The sequence below is a fragment of the Gallus gallus genome, chromosome 1 (assembly GCF_016699485.2).
Source record: "Gallus gallus isolate bGalGal1 chromosome 1, bGalGal1.mat.broiler.GRCg7b, whole genome shotgun sequence".
NCBI lineage: Eukaryota > Metazoa > Chordata > Aves > Galliformes > Phasianidae > Gallus > Gallus gallus.
Genome location: NC_052532.1, coordinates 45533561 through 45558819, shown reverse-complemented (window position 1 = coordinate 45558819; position 25259 = coordinate 45533561). Strand labels below are relative to the sequence as shown.

General features: G+C 40.6%; 1 protein-coding gene across 15 annotated transcripts in view; it reads right to left on the bottom strand.

Annotated features, from left to right (window-relative positions):
• The window catches only part of VEZT (vezatin, adherens junctions transmembrane protein), a 73587-nt gene that overhangs the window by 5628 nt on the left and 42700 nt on the right, over positions 1-25259 (bottom strand). For 7 of the 15 annotated variants that reach the window (XM_040671947.2, XM_015283996.4, XM_416152.8 and 4 more), the window contains one exon: positions 10122-22404. The exons of 1 other annotated variant lie outside the window; for it this stretch is intronic. In XM_040671947.2, coding sequence (XP_040527881.1) covers positions 21812-22404 — 593 coding nt within the window. In that variant the 3' untranslated portion in view covers positions 10122-21811. Of the gene's footprint in view, positions 1-10121; positions 23231-23304; positions 24987-25259 lie in introns of those variants that run through there. 7 more of the 15 variants (XM_040671948.2, XM_046909020.1, XM_025154813.3 and 4 more) reach the window with 3 other exon arrangements.

Genomic DNA, 25259 nt, shown 5'->3' with positions numbered 1-25259 from the left:
ACGCCGAACGTTTAGTGAAAGGGTCAATACAGAGGAAACATTCCTCAGATTGTGATATATGGCACGTGGCTTGTCTTCACCACATCTCAAAGAAGGACATAATATGGAATGGCTGCTCATTTAAGGAGGGACTGAAAAGGGTATCTTACTGAAGAAACAGATGAGATACAAGAAAGCTTCATAAAAAGAAAAAATGGCGTGGCAAAGGAATGAGAAATAATTGTCTGTTCTTTCCTAAAGCACAGGAACGACCAAGCACCAATGCAGAGATAAGCAGCAGATTTAAACCAAAAGGAAATTCTTCTTCTCACAGCACGTCATTAAATTGCGGAACTATTTGCCACAGGATGTTGTGGAAGCCAGAAGCGTAAGTGTCTTCAAGATGGAATTAGATACATTCCTGAAGGTTAGCTCCATTGGCAGCTATGAAATGCGATGCCAGTGTTTGGTTGAAGAAATCCCTGAGTCATTAATTCCTTATGGCCAGCATGGGTCCAGGGTAAGACTTTCCTTGAAGTGCTCTTCCACTCCTTACTGAGCTCCTAGACACTTGCAAGGACAGGATGCTGGGTGGCCTCCATGAGCCTTTGATATAGCTGTGCAGCTGTTGTCGTATCAGCATTTGCAAGGTTGTTGCTTTCATTTGGGTAAAGCTTCTACAAGAGGATCAGGGGGCAAAAATGCACAGAGCTCACGAGAAGGTTCTTTGCCTCATCTTCAGCTACACACACATCAACTGTTTCAGTTTTGCATATTCCTAAATTTTAAAGCTTCAATAAAGCAAAAATAACATCCCTAGGAGGGGAAGGTCTCTATCAAACTGTATAAAAGTCGGATTACAAATTCACTTAATTTTACATGTTTCTTTTGGAGGCAGATAGCTAACTTGATCTGGACCAACAGCCTTGGGAATTGCCTCAAATGACTGGGTAAAAAAACTTCCAAATGAAACATACTTGGCCTCTGTGTTTAATGAATCAAAAGGGTACCCCTAGGATGGACAGGGCCCATCCTTGATTTCCCACTAAAATAACCATTCTTCAGCTAAATAAATACAAGTGAGTGTAAGGGAAGGAATTCATGGCTTCAAAGAAAAAGGATTAAGTTCAAATTTTCATCAACACATTAGGCAAGAAGGAAATGTTGGTTCGTATTAACCACTTGCTTTTAGTCAGCTTTCTGTGCAGCCTTAGCTGCCTCGAGGAAATCATTTTGCAGAAGCATGACTACAACACAGCTGCTGTCAGGGGCAGCTGCTTCTCTCTGAGCATGGCCTGGGCTGCCTGCACTGCGACAGTGCTCTCTCTCCTGCCCCACCTGAGGGTCTTCAGGCGAGACTCAGCTCCTGTGCCTGTAGAATGCTGTAGACTTGAGGGCAGGAAGCAGAAGGGAACCGAAGTTTTATTGCAGTTGGTATTTACTACTATTTTGCAAAAGATGTCTTCTCGAAAGCATTTGTTGTGTGCCGAGTTAAAAACAAAATAACACATTGCAGTTAAAGAGGTAACTTAAGGCGATATGCTTGCTTTCATTCATTAGTTCACAATACATGGAATGATGGTTACCTATCATGAGAGCTAGCTGGGAAAACAAGCACTGAATGATTACTTTTCTAATTACCTCTGGATGTGAGTGAGGCCCAGCAGCACCATTCTTACAGGGGAATGTTTTCCACTTTCCGGAGCAGTCGTACTGACAATGCTACAACAGAGAGAAGAATGGAACCTGCAGCCAAAAGCAGATCCATTGGGCTGGGAATGTGTTCCTGCACTCTAACAATGCCACAGGAGCTGGAAAGTTGCTTGCGCTGGGCTACAGCTTTCACTGGCACTGTGGTCCTGTAGCCACAGATGGGAGGCAGCTGCTCTGATTTCAGGCCATGTGTTCAGGCTCCCCGCTTGTCCCAGGCATGACACAGATAACTGGCCTATGCAGCAAGAAGCTGTGTGCCTGGCAACCTTCTGCTGAGTGTGGAACAAGGGAATGATATGCAAGGGAGACAGAAGAGGAAAAATAGAAAGGAAACAAAGCAGGAAGGGGACAAAGGTTGCCCTCAGTAAAACCTGCTGGTGAAATCCATATGCATGTAAAACAGACATCTGAAAAGAAATGAGCCATCCAAGCATGGACACAGGGTGTAGGATGAAGTACTGGGGAATCCATTCCACCCCCCCCCCCCCCCCGAAAATGTAAGTGTGCACAAGCCTTATGGAAAAAGCCAAGCGCAGCCACAGCCTGGTCTTAGCATCTCCCAGTGTCCCCATCCCCAGCCAGCATTCAGGCATGCATGTCTCATAGAATGGCTCAGGTTGGAAGGGACCTTAAAGATCATAGAGATCCAACCCCCTGCTGTGGGCAGGGAGAGGAGATGTAAGGAAGATGTCGTGAAACTTACTGGTGACATGGTTGCTGCCATTCCCAGACTGCTGCAGGTTGTCAGCATAGTGATAAGAGGCATTACACGTTTCTAAGTGGTTGTACAAGGCAAGATAAACTATCACTATAAGGACCTTCACAAATGAGTTTTTCACAGTTCTTATCCCATGAATGAAAATAACACTGCCCTGAAAAAGGTGAGGAAAAGTCACAGCAATCCATTTCATTACATCTGATTTCAAGATCCAAAGCCTTTAAAGGAAGACTGGGTTCTGCAATTGCATTTGCCGTGCAGCTGACTGAAGACTTGCCAGCTTCTTAAGTGTCCTCATTATGACACAGGCTGAATGTATTGAGCTGATTCTGCAGTTTATCAACAACACGAAAGGAATTTGTGCTGTTTCAGGCCATTCACTGAATTTGAACTTCTCTGGATCCAAGAGTTGGATGAAAGTCCTCTGAGGACACCATTCAAAGTTCTTTTTGGCCATTTTCTGCTGCAGACGATCAAAATGAGAATGTTTTTGCTAATATTTCTCCAGTAAAAGTAATGCATATGGGATGAGCCCAGGATGTGGAACCTTCTGTTTATACGCAGAACCTGACCAGATGCCCAACAATGGTTTGTACTGCTTTCAGTTTCACAAAAGCTATTCCACAAGTATCATAATCAGAAATTTACAGGATAATTGGCCTCAAAGCTTCTACTACTTTTGATCTCTGATTATGAAGGCCATTTTGCTCATTGACTGGCCATTTATTTGTTTGCTTAGTTACAATTAATTATTCAATATCTAACTCAAAATTATTCATCCGTTGAACAAAAACACTCTTTTCACTGTCATCCAACTGCACAAGCAGTTCTTTTGTTCAGATTTAGTTAGGCAGACCTGCAGCAAGAGTTCTTAATTTCATTCATAATCAAGAGACAACTAACAGAGCCTATCTCCATTCCCACCAGCACACAATCAACTCTCTGGGCCATTAGTGACACAGAACTTCAGAGACCTACTAAATGGACCTCTAGCCCTGAATGAGTTTTCTAGAATCTTTCACAGCCCCTAAGGGAAGTGGGCATTCTCCACCGTGCATTGCCTCCTGCCAGGGTATGGTGGAAGTGGGTCAGATGGATCACATGCTGGAAATGCCAGTTTCTCCCCTGTGGGATTCAGCAGAAGGTGAGGTGATTCCACTCTTGTTGTTTAACCTGTTTGTAAAGTCCCAGTGATAGAGCAGCTGCAACATCATGACAAAAATGTATCTCATATTGCCTGACAGGTTTTCCTATTTCATTTTTCTTTCTGCAGTCATAGCCCACTGGTTATGCCCACTTTGTTTATCATGGCCATGGAGAACAGACTGTTGTCTGTCTTTCCATAGCAAATCATCTTCATGTCCCTCCTGTCTCCCATAACTGTACTCCTACACTCAGCCTTCACTTCTGTATGCTAAAGAAGCACAGTTGACCTGTCCTTAGAGGTCAGATTTTCTGCAGCTCTGTTCATCCTTGGCGTGGATTCCCGCTGGTTGATAACCCCTTTGGCCACCCCAGCCAGGTGGAGCTTACAAATCATACTCTGTATTTCACAGCTTAAATACCTATTTGCACATGCCACAGTGATGTAAAAGCCATATGTCTCCATCAGCAGAGATAATCTGTAACATGAAAAGGACAGCTCAACCCCTTGTTGGTACACAACCAGCCCAAGAAGGGTGGTACTACAAAACCTAATCAGATAACAAAGCCTTCATTAAATGTATTTCAGTTCTGGTAACTACATTTAAATGAACTCCAGCGTGGTAATTTTTTTTCCCTTGAGCATGTGAATGTACATATACAAACAAATTTGTCAAGTGGTTGCTCCAAGGGGCAGTTTGAATCAACAGAATTGTTTCCGTAGTATAAATATGGGAAGTTTGCTAATCTGCATGAAATGTTCCTAGAGAGAAGGAAGGAAATTAACCTCGAGAATGACCATCTCAGTCAAGAAGTAGGGCAAAGAGAACTTGTGCTAACTTGAAAGACGGCCCCATTTTACTCCATCAGTCAGCTGGAAAGATACAGAAGGGCATGGAAAGGGAAAAATATGGGATGAACTCTCAAGACCCTACTGCGGATTGTTTAATGTCTATGCTTAATATTTAAAAGTTCCCATTCTCCAAAAGGTTACAAAGAATCAGGACTTACATATATACACATATATATGCTTACAAAGCCAACCTACTGTTGCCAACAAAAAAACCCATTTTTTATTTTATTTTTTTTTTTTATGTTCTGACATATTACTGCTCTAAAGTTCAGAAATTCATTAGTATGAAAGTTCATCTTTGACCTTTCACCCTTTTATGTGGAAGAATTAGCTGGGGAGAATAAACATTCCTCTTTGCCCTGGCTTGCTTGTTACGGCTCCCTCAAGAACGTCAGTCCGAGGCCATTTGCCAGAACTATGTTGAGCCCCAAGAGGGGAAAGAGCCTCCTCCCACTCCAAAACGCAGCCATCCAAGTTTCTCTCTCAGCTTTCATTAAAAGCTTGAGCTTTATAACACTCTGGATTCAACTCACTCCAGTAGAGCTACACCAAACTTATAACACGGAGAGAAGGCACAACCTGATTGCTTGTGGTGGCAGGAATAACAAAGTTCCCTCATGTCTTAACTCCATAGAATCAACCAGGTGAATTGTAATGGAAGGGGCAGCATTCCCCTGGCAGCAATGGGCAATGCCAGAGACAGCCTTCTCAGCTCTGCTCTTAGAACAGTTTCAAGGCATTGCATGCTAATGCATCAGATTTTGCATCTTTGCGAGAGATTTATCCGCCACCTCCATCAGCCTCTTCATTTTCTACAATTACAGAACATGCCTATCAGAATGTAGCAATGCTATCTGTAGGCTTTTAAAGCAATCTGTGGACAACTTGCAGTAGCAAAAGTCTCCTCCCCTGTTTGCTTGTTGCACTTTTCACCTTAGCCAGGCTGAAAGGGAGTCAAAGCTCTAAAGAAAGTAACAGAAATGGTGCACGTCCAACAGGTTCTGGCAGTGGAAGGATGCCAGTGGTTAAGCAGCCAAGGAGAGAAGAATTGGGTATGGAGATGAAGTAGGAGAACATGGATGTCAGATCAGAAGGACCTGTGCAATGAGAAGTAGGAGATGGAAGGGGGGAGCAGCCTAAGAGAGTCAGTTATGGGAAGACAGATGTGATTCTGAAAAATGTAACAAGGATGGCAAGGAATGCGTGTACAAATAAAGTACAAGGAAGAAACTGAAATGAGGATAGGAAACCCAAGAGGGAGTCAGGAAAGTCAGAATGTATGAGCGCAAAGTTCATCTCAAGGGGAAAACAGATGAAGTGTTACATACAGCCACAGAATCAGTAGCTGAGGCCAAATGGTACTGTCATCTCCACCTGCTGACATACATCCAAAACTTCACCCCGAAGAGAGCTTTGTTAAGATACAAACACAGCTCACAACATTTGATTCAAGCAAAGAAGTGCAGAAATGAGGACGTATGTGACAGTGTAATGGTGAGCAGGTATGAAACACACTGTTTGCTCCTTCCAGTTCTGCACTGCTGTGAGTGCAGGTAAAGAAAGCTCTTCATAATGAGACAAACTACTGGACTGAAAGAGAAATGTTTCAGTTGAATAAAACATGGCTATTGTAAGAACTTTTGCCTATAAAACCAAAAAATTGATATGAAACACTTGTTTCTCTGTTACCCACAAGCAAAAGCAGTGTTCTACATCATATTAAATACTGGTTACATTACAGAGGAATAAATAATAGCATAAGACGAAAACAATTCAGTGGCTCTCTGGCTTTCCTTCTAGTGAATACATCTATTGCATTGACTCAAACACAGAATCACCGAGGTTAGAAAAGACCCCCAAGATTATCCTGAAGTATTCAAAGAGTCTCGACTGTCCTCCATGCTGAGAGCTTCCATGAGATAATCCAGATGTTCCCAGCTGTGGAACATTCCACAACACAAGCAGCTTTGGATAGAATGTTTGCCTAAATGGTTCTTACTATTTAACATCCAGTGAAGCCAGTTTTCACTTAAATAAAGGCCCTTTTACACTGCCACAACAACAACAGGCCATCATGCCATCGTTCCTACACTGACCAAGAAAAGGCTGACAGTGCTCTCACCTCCATTCATACTATACCTAAAACTTTGCCAGGCTTTTCTTCATGCCCTAATGTTGAGATCATCCACGTGGATATCCCACACATCGCACAGCTGTGTGGAGCAACCTTTGCAACATGTTGAAAGAGCACTTGTCTTTTCTCTCATTTATTCTGGGAATTTTGAGTCCGGGGACTCAAAACCAAAGGCTCTACCCAACAAACACATCAAAATCCAACAGAAACACTTTAAAATCCACGAGGAATTCTCCTTTCAGTTATTGTGATCTTACTGCAAAATGCACCACAAATCTGAGTTGCTTAAGAATTGTTAAGTTCTAGCACAAAACAGAAAAAAAAAGGGGGGGGGGGGGGAAAGTGTTCTTTTACCTATGCCTAACTTAATTGTCTGTTTTCATCTTCAAATATGTCATGTTCTGCCATACCTAAACTGAAATATTAACAGAGTGGATAGCGCTGGGTTTTGGCAGTCCATGAAGCAGTGAGCAAAATGCTGAGATACACACTTCAGTCAGTGGGGATTAGCAGCAGTGTTTTGAAAACTTGGAGGGACTAGGAAAGTTTTACCTTTTGATTTCCTAAGTGAAACCCAGTATTTTATTTAACAGAGTAAGTCACGAAAGGTGAAAGCTGTAAGCTATAATAAAGTTAATAGTCAGACCTGCTGACAACTTTGCTTGTTTGTTTCTCAACCCATCATTTTCATTTAGAATAAATGGTTGCTTTTGCGAATTCTGCATTGTTTTCTTCTCTTCTTTGGCAGATGTACATTCAAGGAAAGCTACTCTTTGCCAACTATATTTTCAATGGGTACAGCAAGTCAACTAAAGACCTTCCAAAACAAATAGCTAAGACAAGAAATGATTACCGCGTGGGTTACTGTCTTCCAGCTGATTTCAGGTTCAGGTATTTACTTTCCATCATTGTTGTTTTTAATCACTTTGTTCCAAGACCTTTGGCACTTTTCTTCAATGTCCTAAATATAAAGCACTGTGACCAAGAGTAGCAAGTACAGCAGTTTTGGCATCAAACTAATTTTGGTGCACTTACACGTTCTCCATCTTGTATACTCCTTCCTGTGTCATTCAGCAGTTGAGTCTGCCTGCCCTTAACTACTGAGCTGCAGAACCATTTTGAGCCAATCCTGACAGTTACTGGGAGAAGGAAATAAGAAAATGGAGGTGAAGGTCCTAGGCACATCCTTCATTTCTTTTGTAATACATCCGACAGACCTAGTTGTTTTAAGGGCTGTTGTATTTACTTCTTGGCACTATCCATAAAAATTAAATTGGTATTAAGAGACTGAGTAATTACTTTAGTCAGATATCTTCCAGCAATGAGGTTCTTCAAGTAGTAGTTGCATGGAAGTTGCATGGAAGTTGCATGGAAGCTTTAGAGGCATAACCTGGAAAAACAGCAGCTGAGGGTTAAATGTTTCACACCCGCATACTGAGGACATAGCTGAGGAGAAGCACTCCCAGTAGCTAAAGCACATGCTGCAGCAGTTAGCTCTCTTGCAGAACAGTTCCCAGAGAAGAAACGAAAATGGGGCAGAAAAGGGAAATAACAGCAACTTCTGCAATGTATTTATTACAGAGCTTTTGAGAGCCCTATCATTATTCACAATTTGGTGGTGCTCCAAACAAGTAATCAGGACTGAACTTTAGAGAGCCTGGTATGAGTGCAAAGGCCCCCATATTCCACCACTCATTTAACCAACACGTCTTACTGGGTGTGATGCTGATGAGCGGTACTGTTAATAACTGATGAGCGGTTGACAGCAATGATAGTAAAGAAAAACATACAACATACTCCAAAACACAGCATGTACTCTTTTACTGAGCTGCCCTTAGCTATTATGTCACAGATAGCAGGGCACAGGTAATCCGTGCCTTTTGTGCACTTCTTTTTAAGTTAAGAAAGTAATGCATCTCATTTGCATTGAGCATCAGAAAACAGCACGTGCTATACCATTCTTCTCTGAAGGAAGCTTATCACTTCACGTGCACAGAAATCAATTACTGGTGTTGTAGATAAAACAAGGATCAAAATCGGCAGGTAATTGGCAGCAACATTTTCCAATATATGAATTATTGGCATGATATGCTTTCCCTCACTGTCAGCGATAAGCTGCAGCCAGGACCGATTAGCTTTAGGCTGGTTGCTTTTGCAAACGCTCCTCTGAATGACTGAAAAGGCTGCAGTGGTGCGTGCAATTCCAGGTGCAGATTCTTGTCTACACGAGAATTTTCTACGTGTTTCCCACTGTGGCACCTTCCTTAAATGCAGCTTTCCAAGTGAGTGCACGCAGTCATACAGACAGGCATTATTTGTGTAACCCACAGCTGAGTGTAACTGATGTCACAGGTTGTCACAGAGCTAGCACAGTTACTCTGTGTATGTTTCTGTTCCTTGCTACTACAGCACCATGACAAGAGGTCCTCAAATGCCACCACTGGGACATTCCACGATGGTCTTTTATGCACAGGCTGTGAGGACATGAGCAGGTGCAACTGGAAGCACAAAAAACAGTCTAAATGAAGGAGAGGGTGATGAAGAGCCAGAGAGAAAGCCAAGGCTAGGTGACATAGCTGTTTCCATACACTCTACCATATAGGCGGTGCTAAAGAGGTGATTAATTTCATCCTTCACTAAGTGCCTAGTTATAGACAAAACAGTAGGTTCTGCAAGAGTGGATGCTGATGGTATTTTCTCTCTTGTTAGCCAATATACTGACTCAAAAAATTGCCAGATACTCAGCATATAGGTGGGTGCACGTGCATGTTCTGTTCAACTACTTACTTGGTTTCAATGCCTCAGACTCTTCCTTCCTCTACACCATGCCATGAAAACAACAATATTGGGAATAAGAGAGCATACCAAGGAAGATCTTGTACTGCTAAATGGGGATTAGCATCTGTGAAATACTGTAGATTCTGCTTTTCATGGGGGGAGAGTAAGCAGAGCTGTATCATTTCTCTACCTGTTCACAAACTTATTTCTTGCTGGACAGCATCTTACTTACGAAACAGCTGTTTCTCTACTGAAAGTAAGCAAACAGATCCTGATCTGGCTTGCTTCAATTTTCCTCTTTGTAGACCTGGAAGATGAGTTAAACATTGGAGACAGCACAGAGAACTGACTGGCTTAAGTTGAAGGCCACGTTTCTACAAACAAAGTGCCCTTAGATTCCTCTCTCATTCTCTCTTCAAATCTTGCTTCACTCGAAGACCACAGTTTTGCTGGCATATACCATCAGAAACTACCATCAATGAGACTTAACGTGTTTCATCACTCAGTGCATTTTTTGTGTATTGTCCATTTGTTTACCCTATACGTAGCCCATTATAAGTTTCTTCTTTTCCATCTTATCAAAGCGTGGGCTGCAAAACAACCTTAGGGAAGCTTAATACAGTACACTAGCGGTGACAGTGTAACTGATTACATGTTGGGATCAGTGGAACAATGTGATAGAGGTCTGGATGACTGGCTTTTTTAAGGCTGGTCTGGTGCCAGCCCAGCCAGAAGCAGTAGAGGAGACCAGATCACCTGAAACAATACTAATATTTCCAATATGAAGCAGCACAGAAAAAGGATGAGAAGAACAGGTTTTAATGAGCGAAAGGAGAAACAGAGGTACAGCTGATACAAAAAAGTACACAATATAACACAAGTGTCTAATAAATTAGCAGAGAACTGGAGAACAGGAAGAAAGTTCCAGATGGTTGAAGAAAGAGGCATACTCAAAAAGATACAATCTTAAGTCTTCATAGATATATATACATTCGTGGCAGTATAGGAAACGTACAGTTCTTACATAGAAAATATTGACTATCTGAAGTGGTCATATCAGTTCCTGAAGGATATTTGCATATGGTACAGTTATGAAGAACACACAGAGGCAATTTAGCATTCAAAAAATCTCCAAGTAAAGAAAAACACTGTGGGCTCCTCTTGGTAGACAGCTTCTTCTAACAGCAGCAATTGGATCTGTTCGGTATCGCATGTGAAAACAGACAAAGCAGGAAACAGCAAAGAATAAGTGAGACCTTTTGTACTACCAAAAAAATCACGCACCAATTAAGCATCAGCATTAAATATGCAAGAATAGATAGTCCTGCCTCACTAAGCATCCCCTTGCCTTTCAAGATGAAACCGCTTCCCTTCTTCCCCGATCTTCTCTACAAATTCCTTCCCGGGGACATGAATTGGGTGAGGGTGAGTCATACCAGTGGGAAGAGCGGTCAACAGCTGTTAACCTCAGAGCCAGTACAGGGAAGACTTACAGGAATAGATGTGCAGCATAGCTCCTAACGCCAGCAGAACCTATATAGCATTTGTTCTGTTCATAAACCACACAGAATTGAAGTGGTTGGAAGGGATCTCAAGATTCTTAAGTCCAACCCCCCTGCTAAAGCAGGTTCCCTACAATAGGTCACACAGGTAGGTGTGCAGGCTGGTCTTGAACATCTCCATAGAAGGAGACTCCACCACCTCTCTGGGCAACCTGTCCCACTCTCAAGCATTATGAGTGAGCCATGATGTTTTGGCTAAGAGGAGCCAGCCTATTGCCACTATTTTGGCACTTCTGGAGCCTACCGAAAAAGACTGTTTCTTAGGAGTCATACAAATAGACAATGAGAAAAAGTATCTCCTACAGGGCACCTAAGCCCAGTTCCTAGGCTAAGGACCTGCCTGCTACCTGCTACTGGTCTTCTTTTATTCTATTCCTAAAGTCCCACGTACAGAGCCACTTATGTAATGCTAAAAGGGATTTTGGTAATAATTACCGCAAGATTGCACAGCATATAGGTTTCTGAAAGACTATGGGAAGGAGCAGCCAGAAGCATAGGACACCCAGAAAAACATTCTTTCCTCAGTCAGCACTTACACAGACAGGAGTAACCAGTGCTCATTACTAAAGTGCTTGTACTAAAGAGCCAGCAAAACACACTGCAGAAATTAACTACAGCCAAGATCACTTAAAATGAATTTCATCTTCAGGATGAAAGTGAAATTATAAACTTCTGCATAAGAGACTGAGCAACAGCGCTGACACAGCATTTATGCAGCCCTGTAAAAGCATTCCCTCTTCCATTCAATCATTACTAATTGAAGGATAGGTAAACAGTACTCATGCCACCTAGACAGCTGTCAGGGATATGAGATAAGGAGAAAGGGTCACACACGCAATAGGGAAGCAGACCTTTATTACAGACCCAGAAGGAATAACAGAAACAAAAAATATTTTCAAAATGATTAACATTACAATTGAGAAAATGCTTTCTGAAACTGGGGAAGGGCCTTAGGTCCTGTTTCATATCCTTGGGAAAAAAGGAAGGATGGAAAATGGGAAAGCAAGAAAAAGAGAAAGATGAGAACTGGGGAGAATTTCACAGTCAAGCAACCCTGTCACAATGGGAAGGCAGAAGCCCAGGAATACAAGTGGGTCGGGTCATGTTCTACTGCTCTACAGGCATCCAACCCAGGACTTTAGTTCTCAGAGCCCTAAGGTGGACAGCCCCTACGCTTCACATCTGATTTAAAGCACTGCTTATCTAAACCTCCTTGAGGCCGATCTCAACAACACTGTGCTCAAAGCAGTGCCAACAACTGGTAGACTGGGTGCAGAAGAGGCTCCCAGTGGAGCCAAACCAGACAGGTTTTCCATGCTGTCTAAGGAAAGTGACTGACATCATACTCAGCTTTAAAGAAAAAAATACGGAGACAGATTGACATACAGCTTGATACAACAGCACAGCAGGCACCTTTCTGTGGCAATGAAACGTAGCTAAAATATAGCGTTTTTAAAAGCTGCTGAAGATTACCCATCTGGTGAGTATTTCCTGTCTCCACACTGAAGAGGAATTGTAGATCCTTCCCAGCATCTGAACTGCAGAGCACACCACGTGTGAATTCCCTCTGTAGCCCTGCCAGAAGTCTCTTGTTGCAGTTTGTTCTTTTAAACATTTCCTCTTATAGTTTAGCTTTCATTTATTAACCAATTAAGAAGCAGCTTATTGAGATGCTTTCTTTTCCTTTGGCTTTCTTGGAAATCTAGGGTGCCCTGAAGCCTTATTTTGGGAATTGCTAAGGCTTAGGCAGGAAATGCTGAGGAACGTGTATTTGTTTAGAGGCTTAACACAGGGCAGATGGGCATATAGGCACTCACAGCAGCTCAGGTATGAAGCCTTGATAAGAGAAACCTTGGCTAAACAGTTTTTCTAACTAATGGTGTGAAAGCAGGGTGCATTTTAAGTAACTCCATGCTGCCTACTTGGTAGAAAATTCTCTTCCATTAGATAAACAGGAATTAAACTTTTCTTCTGAGTAACTTCAAAGTTTGATAACATAAAAATATGACTTCTTTGCTACATGAGACTTCCAGTGTGATCCCTGGCAATATACATGTACTACATGAAGCGTGTGTGTATGTACGTATACGTATATAAACCTCTCTAGAAACAAACCATTAACGCTGCTCAATAAAAATTCAAAACAGTTTGATTCAGAGGAGATTCAGTAGCAATTGTGCTCTGAACACATACGCTCTATGGCAGTGGGAAAGGTTTAAGCACAACTGCTTAGATTTCAGAGCTTCTGGACAAGCAGCTGTGGGGCCAAAGCACATTGGCACAGCAGCTGAGAGGACACTGTCTCCTGTTGCCAAAAAAAGCAAGTTTATTTAGAGGAACTCCTATTCAGCCTGCTCGGTGCTCCCTTCCTGTTGGAAAGGACAGGTAGAGTTCATGTCATGATGAACACGTTAAAGGATCAGGCTTGTCTGGGGAGACGTTACCATTTTATGTTCACCGAGGAGTGAGTGCTCTGAAGTCCAGAAAGGAATAGGAGGGCCAGGTTGAAATGCAGGTAAAGCTCCCTGGAAGGAAAGTCATGACAGACAAGTTACCAGCCATAGGAATCCTTCTGTTTTTGAGTTTATGACAAGGAATGCATAGCAGTGCCTCCATGTGGGCTCCTTCTAATCTGCCATGCCATCAGTTTTAGACAATGTGTTTAGAAACAAAGCAGAAGAGTGGCCAATTTCCTCGAAAGTTTGTAGCAGAATGCTGGAAGAGAGCTGCTGCTAAGGGGGAAGAGGGACCACTGGAGGAAAGAAAACACCTAGCAAAAGCTGGAACCTTGAAAGATAGCTGCAGGATCATCTCAGCCCCTAGCCTTTCATCTCAGCACAACTCTTCCCAGAAGTGGTCAAGCCAGGAGAGCTCTTCTGGCCCCTTCAATCCTTGGCCCTACGCTTTGGAGTGTGGTGACTAATGGTTATGCTTCCATGGGGAATATACAACTTGGTGCTTTATAGAATAGTAACTAAGGTGGGAAACTGATAAACAAAACAAAACACCATTGGTTTGCGTGGCCTATGAAGAGGAAAGCTGAGAAAGGAAAATTTGATTGGAATTGCACACAACGTGGATGCTGAAATAAAACAAAATAGAGACAATAAGCCTCAAATGCTTTTGAAGCTTCTTGCTGATGTATGCAGATCTTCACAACCTCTGCAGACTTCGAGCACACAGGTACATGCACGGTGTGAGCATTCACTTGGGAATACTAAACGCCTTCGGAACAATGCCATACAAAGCAGCACAGAAAATGACAGCATGAACTTGTTTAACTTTGACCACCTGTGACTTTGGATGAAAGATTTCGAGGACAATTAATAGATTTCTGGCTTTTATCCCGTATTACATTTAAAGTCTTTCATTATTATTATTTTTAGAAACACACATCATACGTTATAAACAGTCCTAAATTTATGGTGCTTCTATTGAGATCAAATGCATGACTGTTAATAAAGACTACTGAAGAATTATATTAAGCACTAACTTTTCTTTCTTCTTTTTATTTATATAGGAATGGATGCCTTTTTAGTAGCACAAACTGAAGGAAAGTACTGGTGACTCTCTATTCGGAAATTTGAGATTATTTTCATTTCTTATCTGTGCATCTGGAGAAGGTCAGGAAGCAGTCTTTAAATATTAAGATGTCTGCACAGGTCAAGTCGACTAATGACAGTTATTTTGGGACCTTGTATTAAGATCACAATTATTTCCAAAACACAACCTGGTGTTTTTCAGCAAGGCAGAATTACATACAAAAGACTTTCAGTGTATATTGACTTTGCTATATATCATTATTTCTGTTTTGACTGTAGTACTCCCCATTAGGGTGTCCATCTTTTGTTTCAGTTCTCAAGTCAGCTGGGAAAGTCAGCATGCACTTCTAGATCTAGTCATAATCATAGAATTATAGAATGGCTTCAGTTGAAAAGGACCACAATGATCATCAAGTTTCAACCCCCCTGCTATGTGCAGGGTCGCCAACCACCAGACCAGGCTGCCCGGAGCCACATCCAGCCTGGCCTTGAAGGCCTCCAGGGATGGGGCATCCACAGCCTCCTTGGGCAACCTGTTCCAGTGTGTCATCACCCTCTGTGTGGAAAAACTTCCTCCTAATATCTAAGCTAAACCTCCCCTGTCTCAGTTTAAAACCATTCCCCCTTGTCCTATCACTGTCCACCCTCATAAACAGCCATTCCCCCTCCTGTTTATATACTCCCTTGAAGTATTGGAAGGCCACAATGAGGTCTCCCCAGAGCCTTCTCTTCTCCAAGCTAAAGAAGCCCAGTTCCCTCCACCTTTCTTCACAGGAGAGGTGCTCCAGCCCTCTGATCATCTTAGTGGTCCTCCTCTGGACATTCCAATGCTGAAGAAATAGAAGAATCAAGCTGTGTTACAAATACACAAAAGATTTTGTATATTTTAAAATCTGAAACTTTTAGGAATGGTGATATAGGGAAGGACTGTGGGTGTCACAGGGATCACAAAAGTGAAAATAGTAAGCAAAAAAGACTCAGATGACTATTTTAATTTTACCAGCAGAAATAATGAGCAGTTCTTAAGAGGTTCTATGGGGTACGTGTTGGGTAGCCTGGGCCTGAAGAACAAAATAAAGGACTGGTCAAAACAAATAAGGAAATTAATGAGTGGCATCATCCTCAATCAACAGAAAATATGGAGATGAAGCAACACAAGGAGTTGAGTTTTTCCCACCTCAGTACAGACAGTAACGATGTAATGTGTGGCATATAAACACTGATTTAAATTTGAGCTATGGCATTCCTCCTCATTGCCAAGGCATGTATTCCTTCCAACTCCCCTGAGATGCTACCGGTGCTCTTTCAACCACGCAGTGAATTAGCTGAGGGACCCAGCTATACTAAAAGCTAAAGCTGCAGTTCGTTTTCAGCCAGGCTGGGCTCCCACATATCTGAGTGGTTGCAAAAGCCAGACTAAAGGAGGCACTGAGATCACAACCATGGCAAGACCGTGGCAGCCTGGACCTAGATTGATTTTAACCGCTATAGAACAGCATCCCCTAAAGCAGATTGTCTGTGAAGCCTTTAAAATTTAAATCTGAGCAGGTATAAAGGTCAAAATATGCTGATTGCATAAAAGCATTCGTGTTTTGGTCCAATTCAACCCTTTTAAAATAAGCCACTTTGTAACAGAGGAAGAAGCCTTTTTCTTCTACTAAATTATAGTCACTGCTTCAAAATCCTGTAGTAATTTCATAAAGTGTGAAATGGGCTAACAGAGTGTGTAAGCTGTTGGATCAAATTTAATTCCTACAAACCTGCTAATGGCTTAAGAGTTGGCAGTGTGACAGGTGAGGCAGACTATCTAAAACAGTTAAATTCTGAGTAGCTGTAGCTCAAACTGTATTGTTTTATCTGTACACAAAGAAAAAAATCATGGAAGGTGGATTTTACCCTACTGATGGTCATGCCTTACCATCACAGTTCCGGTACCATTACCACTTATTGGTTACTGCACAAAATTCCCAAGTTAAATAAATCAAATTACATATTTTTTGGCATTTAGAATTCAAGGTGGTAGAATAAAAGCATCCAGATTAAAGAATGAAATATAATGAGAATATGAGTAAAGCATACCTTCAAGTAGTTTCCAAATGAGTCAGAAGCCTTCAGTTTGATCTCTGATATCTACATACTCTCCGTCACATTTTTGTGTGATAATGTGCTTTGTGATATGTGCCTACTCATCAGAGACCAGAACAGCTCTGAAAAATCAAGCTGAGATTTAAACAAGTGTTGTTTGGCATCTTTAGTTTGTGTTAGACCAGGTGGCAGCTGTTGGAAGATCATTTTGATTTAACAACTCCTTGTTTTGTTAGCAAAGAAAAACACTGTCCAACCAAATCCTGCTGAGAGTGAATAAATATTTCTCCTCCATCAGACCAAATATTTTCATTTGTCATCATAGTATCTAGGGGTAAAAGATCTGAAAAGATTTTGTTCCTAGATGGACTAAGAAATACCTTAATGGTTCTGTGTTTTATGGGAGGTGATTTTTACTCCATAATCAGCACCGCTGAGGTTACATCTGGAGTACTGTAGCATACTTTGGCCATTATACATCAAAGTACAGGACAGATTTCTAAGGAAAGCAATCAAAAGGTGGAAAACCTGACCTCTGTGGATGAGCCAACAGAAGTGGGCTCGCTCAATTGAAAAACAAACAAACAAACATAATGTTGACAAACCTTCTAGCTTATAGAAAACCATAAAAAGATGAACACATCATGGCACTGGAACTAGTAATAATCAAGCAAATGTGAGCCTGAACAAATCTGTTCAGTTGTTTGGAAGAAAATTCCATCGTGAGCTGTTAAGCTGACAGCTACCCCCGCTGGCTCAAGAACTCCTTGAGACACAAATAGTTGGGAAACAGCTCATCACTACATAAGCTCCCTTTTTCCTACCCTTCTCTCAGCATCTGCTATTAGTCCCTGCCACAGATGAGATAGGAGAGTAGTCCAACCCTCTGCACTGACCAAGTGCCTTTCTCATACTCTGCCCCCCCCCCTTTTTTTTTTTTTTCAGATAAGACACTACAAAAAACCCTTTTGTTTTATGAAAATAATTCTTAATTCTAAAGAGTAGTTAACCATGGGAACAAGCCACTTGCAGAGCACCCCTTCACTAAACACTTTAAAAGAAGGCCAGCTTAGTATACTTGAGCCCTTGTTCGTGTTTGAAAAAGAAGGCAGACAATAAGATTACAAAGTTCACTGTAGGCCACCAACTCTACACAGTCCACCATTTATACTTATTATTTAAACTAGCAGAGAGATTAGTAAGACGACTGCAAATTCTGCTCTTCATATGCACGTAAAATTTCCAGTGCTGTAAACATAAATGCATTCAGGGCAAAGTCTGAAATGTCGTTAAAAACGGTCACCCTTCCAAATATCATCTTGAGGTTTTATAACAAAATGCAAGGCTCAGTGATATCTAGGAACCCTCTGTCAGGAGTAAAACTGTCTTGTAAGTGCAATCAGAAGCCCTCTCACGTTTGCCAGTCTTGCGTACAATTGACACAGGCACATTCCACTCCATCTGAAAGAATCTGTATTGTCTGTAATTCTCAATATATGCTTCCATTACATCAGTGTTACATTTATGTCACAAAGATATACACTAAAAAAAAAACAAAACCCACTAATGTCTTTATTAGAGGTCTTTGTCCCTATTTAAGTCTTTACCTACCTGTACCATTAGGCGTAAAGTTATGCTACATAAAAGATGTAGTGGTAGACCGAAATCCAACCTAAGAAGCAAATACCATCTTTGGAATGCCTTCCAGGCAGACAGGAAGAAAAGAAATTATTTAATTCTATGTCATTGCATGCTTCTTTACAACTCCACAGAGCTCCTAACTGGGAATGGAATAAACAGTTATCATTAGCTCTGTTCTTCACAAAGAATTTTGGCTGCGATATCCTTTGGCTTGCTTCAGTATTTAGTGTGGATTTCCTGATTAACATATTTCAAAAAGTTACAAAGCACGAAGAAATAAATGTTCTGTTTTCACAAAAATCCCTACCTACACTCATGAGCCAAAGAACACAGAACAGCACTTAGACCTTGACATGCTCAATATATTAACACTACTCTTTAGCTCCAATAAAGGGTGTTTACACATTATTTTAAATGCAGCAATAAATGAAGATTACAAAAAAAAAAATCTAACAGGTTCTTAAAGGAATCTACAGCATGTACACACAGCCCTATTAGATGACATTATCATGAGAAACTCTGGATCATAACAGACTATATGCAGACAGAACCTAGTTATGAAACAAAAGGAAGCCATGCTTTGTGAGCTGTAGACTGTTAGCCAAATTTTTATGCAGGGAGTATGTTCAATAAATTAAAATAAATGACCCGATGGCAGTTACATATAATGTGATTAGGGGGAGAGAAAGCAAGTGAGCACAGACGTTCATTTACACAACTTCTAAGACTGCACTAAGACCATACAAATCAATTAATTTTCTTGCAGAAAATATATCCGTTAAAGCAGAATCAGAGTTTGCTCCAAAAGGTCATACCTTCAGCATACTCATCTCTAACGTCAAAGTGTAATGTCACAGTACATAGTCTCTGCCAATAACATAAATGTGAACAGTCCTGAGCCTCACGCAAGTAACACAGTATATGCCGATACAGCTGTTTGAAGGTCAATGCTGTAAATTGCATCATTGGAATAAGCAATGTAAAAGTAAACTCTAAAAAGGATGGGTTTTTTTGGACCAAGTTGACTACGTATGCTGATTAATAACACAGGCACAAAAACTTGTGTTGAAGCCATCTGATGGGTGAAAGTGAACAACTAATGGTAGATGGGGTTTCTTAGGCTAGTTTCATCACCAAGGCCAGCACATTATAAAGCTGGGTCCCAAATGAGCTGGCAAGGCCTGTTTTCTTTTTTTTTAACTAAGGACTGCAGCAAAGGAATGAAGAACTAGCAACTCTTACAGATGTACAATCTGAAATCTATTTTAGTAGCATTGCAAAGAACTCATGTGACTATTGATTTCATCCAAAACTGTGAAAAGAGTTATAATTCATATTCTAAATTTGATTATTTTTCCAAGTTGGTATCACAGCCATCTACACCGTGAACTAAGTTTAGGTGAAAAAAGTATCAGTTTTGGGACACGCAGTACCTGATAATAAGATATGGGTAGGTGACCTTGTGGAAAAGCATTAATGGAACATACAGTTAGGCAGTCAGAACAATTAGCTAGGAACAAAAAACATCTGGGCACTTAGTGAAGGATCAAGGATCTCAAGTCAAGAATGAGGAAGACTTATTTTTCAGAAGCATGGGCATTGCTTCAAACACCACTTATCCAAAGCAGTTGTTCTAGACTCGATTGCTTACCACAGAGAAAATAAAATAGTCTTTCATCATCTTATTCTAACTTTTATGGGCCTAGAGAAGAATACATCCTACCACTTAGAGGAGGCTTAGCTTCTGGATGTACTTTGAGAAGCATCTTCCCTAATCCCACTCCCACTTCCAGTCACGCATCCACTCAGCTTCCAGTTGCACATAATTAGGGGTACAAAATCCTGTGTTATTGGTTAGTGAAGTACATCAAAACATACTTTTACCCAAATTTGTCTGTGAGGGAGAAGACAGATATTATATTGTGAAAGAATAGCTTAAATCACATACAACCTTCTCTATAAATTGATATTCAACTCCATAGGAACTGTGGAAAAAAATACGTACATACTTGCAGCATTCACACAAAATTACTAACAGATGGAGAGTGAGGTTGAATCATTTCCTGACATATGATCAAGAGTCCCATCCTGACCTGCTGACCTTCGTTTGCTTCGCCACTTCTCAAAACAGCACCCTAGGAAAGATACTGCTCTGAACCACTTGCATCTCCACACCCTCTAATCTAAAAAATCAGCAAGCCTTAAGAGACAATTACGAAGTAACTGCTGAGGCATTCTGTGACTGCAGGTTTATCCACGTCCATACTAAGAGGCTGTTCTCTCACCATCAGACACATGAGTCCTTCGCTTCATTTTGCGTCTGAGAGCAAAAGAAAGAGAAGGCAGAAAAACCATTAAGCAGCTCCTCAGTGAAGTGACCATTGCCATATCGGTTTGCTGCTTTTCCTAACACCACTGTAGAGAAAAAAACAACATACATAACCTCAAATAGAATCATCAAGGTTGGAAGAGACCTCCAAGATCATCCAAGTCCAACCATCCACCTACCACCAATACTTCCCCACTAAACCACATCCCTTAGCACAACATCTAAATGGACAGTGATGCTTAGATGTCAGCTAAGTTACAAGATAGACCTTAGAAAATAGATAATTCTTGTTCTCTCATGGATCTTAATCACACAGATTATGGTTGTGATCTAAGAGAAAAATGAAAGAACATTAGGGAAAAGCAAACACATCATTTAAGCAAAATACTGTGTAAGTTGTCAGACAATTTTGCTCTAAGAAGATTACTTCTGGACAAACAATAATATACAAGTCAAACATTATATTAAGGCTCAATTTATAAAAGGTTAACAAAGGATTAATAGCTGTTTTATTAAATAGCTATTTAATTCTCACCTATTATCAACCCAACAAATAGCTTCTACTTGTCTATAGTACTTTATATTGATAAGCTCAAAACCCTCCCTAACGCATACTACACATTTCTCTAACATGAATTACAACATTTATGAATCATTTATTAACCTTTCATAAAATTCTATATAAACCTTAACATGAAGTACGGCCAACTTCATGCATTTCAGCCCCATGCCCCAGGACACATAAAATACAGGACCTTTCAAGTTTTTACTTAAGACTCTCCATGTTAGCCAGGAGCATTACTAGCCATAGATTCACCAATGTCTACGGTGGCTGAGCCAACTCACTGTGGACACGAGAAGTGGTGGAGGAAAATCACAGGGAACAGTTCAGGTTCTTCCAAAACAAATGCCCTGTTTTTTTTTATTGGAACTAACTCTTGATTCTAAGACAACAAAATCAGAAAGCAGAAGACAGTCTGTTGTAATTCAATACATAGTTTTTCATTCTTTTTAGAAAAACAACAACAGCACTTCATGATATAAATAAATAAACCAGAAAACACGAAGGAAAACTCCAAAACTCATCACTAAGATCTTAAAAAGGCAACAGCCAACTGCTTAGTGGTTGCAGCTTAAAGTTGTCTTACCTGCAAATTATCCACATACTCAGAAGTCCCATTTAGTGTCTCAGACTTAAGGAACAAGACGTATTACATTTAGGTCTCCCAATTATTTTTTTTCCATTCAGCATTTTTAACTTCAAACCCCCACATTAGTTTGTTTGGTATTTTTTTCCTACCAAATTGTCTGTTGTTGGTTTTTAAAAGTTCAGATCAGGCTTGTACTTTTCCTTCACTCTCAGAGCCACTACCTTCATTCTCAAAACCTTCCATTAGGTCTTCATGTTCTTGCCCCTTCCCTTCCTCCTTCTCCTCCTCTTCATCCTCATCCTCATCTCCAAAAGTCTGTTCCTGCATTGTAGTAAAAGAGAAAGACCTGGCAGCAGCTTGTGCAGCCAGACCGGATGTGAAGTTAAAATCTGTTGATATGTGAAGCTGAGCCAGCCTATGCTTTATTTTTGAATGCAATGCATCCACAGAGGGAGGCTGCGAAACTTCTACTCTATCTGTATCACTGGGCTTGAGATCTTCAACTTCCCCTTCATACCGATAGCACATTATTTCTTCAGCCTCTGTAGAAATACCTTCTTCAGGAGGACTGTCTTTATTTCTCTCCATCTCAGGATCTTCATACAAATATTCTGTCCTGCTTTTACCAGCAGTGTTCACTTCTGAATTATAGTCGCTTTCTTCAGATTTATCATAACTTTGGCTGCAGTCCTGCTTTTCTGTATTTGAATTCATGTGTGATTCCAAATTATTTAGGAGCTTCAGGGACTCTACAGGAGACAAGGGTTTCACTGCAGCTTAAAAAGGGGAAAAATTGAATTGATAACTGAAAGCAAGCTGCTATGTATAAATAATATTTGTGTCTGAAAAGATGCAACATTGGAAGTGTCAAAATGGATTAAAAACCAAACCAAACCAAACAGTAACAACAACAACCAACAACAACGATGAAAAAAAAACCAACCCACAAATCAAAGAAAACCTAAAACAAATTGGTGTTTTCTAACCATGGAGCTGAAATGAAATGTGACAACTGCTTGTTAGAACTAAGCCTTAAAATGTTTGATATAAACAGATGGCACAAAACCAATTTTTAACAATGGCATCAGATGTGGATGATGCATTCCGTGATCAAGTTAAAAACAGGTAAAACTTCTGCACTGGATACAGATTTGAACTGTCTTCGTTTCAGACAACAGTTTACCTAATCCAATAAAGACAGCTGGTACAGAAAAAAAGTCCTTATGTGCAATATCTGATCTCACATCACAACATACAAACACAACGCGTATTCATACAGCCAGGTAAGATGTCCTCACAAATTAAGAGTGGTTTAATTTAGCCTCTCTTGAAGTTAGTAGCAGCAGCGAGTCCCATTGCCAGCAACGGGATGCTTGCCAGGAAGTCTCTCCTCCCAGTGTTAAGGGTTAGTATAACTTGGTACAATCACTTCTTGAAGAACAGATGTCTTTCTTTTTAAGAAAACGATACAATGTCCATTTCCAAGTAACAGATTCCCTAAACTGCAGTAGCTCCATTAGAGTAGCAGCGCGAACATAAATGAGCGGCAACAGCAGATTCCCAAGTAGCATTTCCCTTTCTAATTCCATTCTGACTTTACCCCTGTAAGCAGAGATGAAAATAACTCTGGGAAATAAGGAAACTTTTCATGGGAAACAAAATGTATGGTATTAGGATTTTTCCATTGCATCTTATTGCAGTCACATGTATTTTAGCTAGCTGAAGGTAGGTGTACCACGACAGTTGTCACATGGATAATTATTTTCACTAGCACGCAAAGACTATAGATTAGAATTTGTACTGTACTGTTTGTTTTAAAAATTCATATACTGAAGGAGCACTGCACCAGACTCATTTCAATTACGGAGTAGCTGACTTCGTGATGTGTTCTTTGGGTGTATCAACGTGCCGGGAGCTGACCTCTTTTATGTAGAATCCAGCCCCTCCCATCAGTGAACCAAAAACCTTAATAAATGGCTTGCTAGGTGTCTTGATTAAAGCCTCAGCATCTCCCAGGGTCTTCCCCCCCCCTCCCCAAACAATTGCATATTAGTTTCAGAGCCAAAAGGAGACAATTATTTTCATAAACTATCCTCATACATTCAACTTTTGTACTGTTTAGAAGGAATCTGTGATAAGTCCTAAGCAGATGAAAGAAATGACACTTTCCTCACTCCCCATTATAGACTTTCTAGTCCTAAAAAAATTTAATATCTATATGTGAAAAGGAAAGGAACTAGCATGAGCCACAAAGGCTTTCAATGGAATGGTTACTCAATATTACAGGAGTTAGCTGACTCCTCCTACAGCTGTTACAGCTGTTCAGCTAAGCCAGTCCATTAATTTCTAGAAAGCTATAACCACAAATGACCTAAAGAGATACTAATGTGGACAGGGATCAGCTGCTAACTTAGATAAGGAAATTTCCTATGCAAGCTCTCCTGACGAAGAAGTCTTTCTGTAACAGACACTATATGCAGGAAGACTTGAAGTGAGGGTAGGATTTCTCCCTTCTGCTTCCTCTGGGAAGTTGTGTGGTATCCCATCTAACATCAGGAGGATAATACAGAAATCCTACTCTTGAGTAGACTCTGATGCAATTTGATGTCTTTGTTTTTTAACTCATCTAAAAGAAAAGAGCAGCCAATACCAACAGCTGAGAGACTGCTTTTAACATAGCTAAGTGAACATAACAAAGAAAGCTGAGAAGCTCAGGTATTTTTGTGGGTTTGATATCAAGAGAAACAGTCTCATAAATAGGTATGGTCCGTTACTGTGTGTTCCCACTAAATTATTGAGAGATGCAATTGATGGCTGTTTTTTTCTGGCAAAAACTGCAGAGGCAGAATCCTTGGATATGCTGCCAAACTTGAGGGTTGTTTTTCTTAAGCTAGAATATGACTATTTTCAGAGGGCTTCTCCTAACCTGTCCTGAAGAGAAAGGAATGAAAATGGGAAAATGAATGGAAAGAAGAAAATACAAATCACTCCCTATGTTAAAGATAAACAAATCGAACAGCTCAAGCAGCAAAAGCAGTCAAGCTGTATCCAGACTTGGTGGAACTGAGACTGTCTTGCTGAGGCAAAATGAATTTTCATACTCTTGCTTTCAGGTTCAAGTGGCTGGAGCTACCCAGCAGTCCCCAGAATTAGTAAAGGCTGATTTGAAAGCACTCCTTCTTGGGTTTTTAGGTTCTTTTGTTTTTTTGCAACACATATTCTGTGTGTTTCCTCTCTCACAGAAACAAAAGCCTGTCTTAGCCTTTTATGAATCTTTAATTATTTCAAAGTCCAACTCTTCACTTTAATCTCTCCATTTTTGTTCGTCTGGGATAAATTCTGATGATTTCTTTTAATTCTGAAAAATATTTATTTATGAACCCCGATTAAAATTCATATTTACGAGAAAGCAATGAGAGAAAGTCAGTGTCTTTTGTGAGGTTTATGGCCTGACAGTTCTCTTTATGCCATGCTTCATAATTTGTGTACTTAATACTTTGGCTCAGTATTTTTGTTTGGAGCCAAATGATTGCTACAGAAATCTAAAGAGATGGAATAAAAAAAAATGAAGTCACACAGCGCTATCAAAGACACTGCTATCATTGAACACTATTTAAATTCTATGACAGTC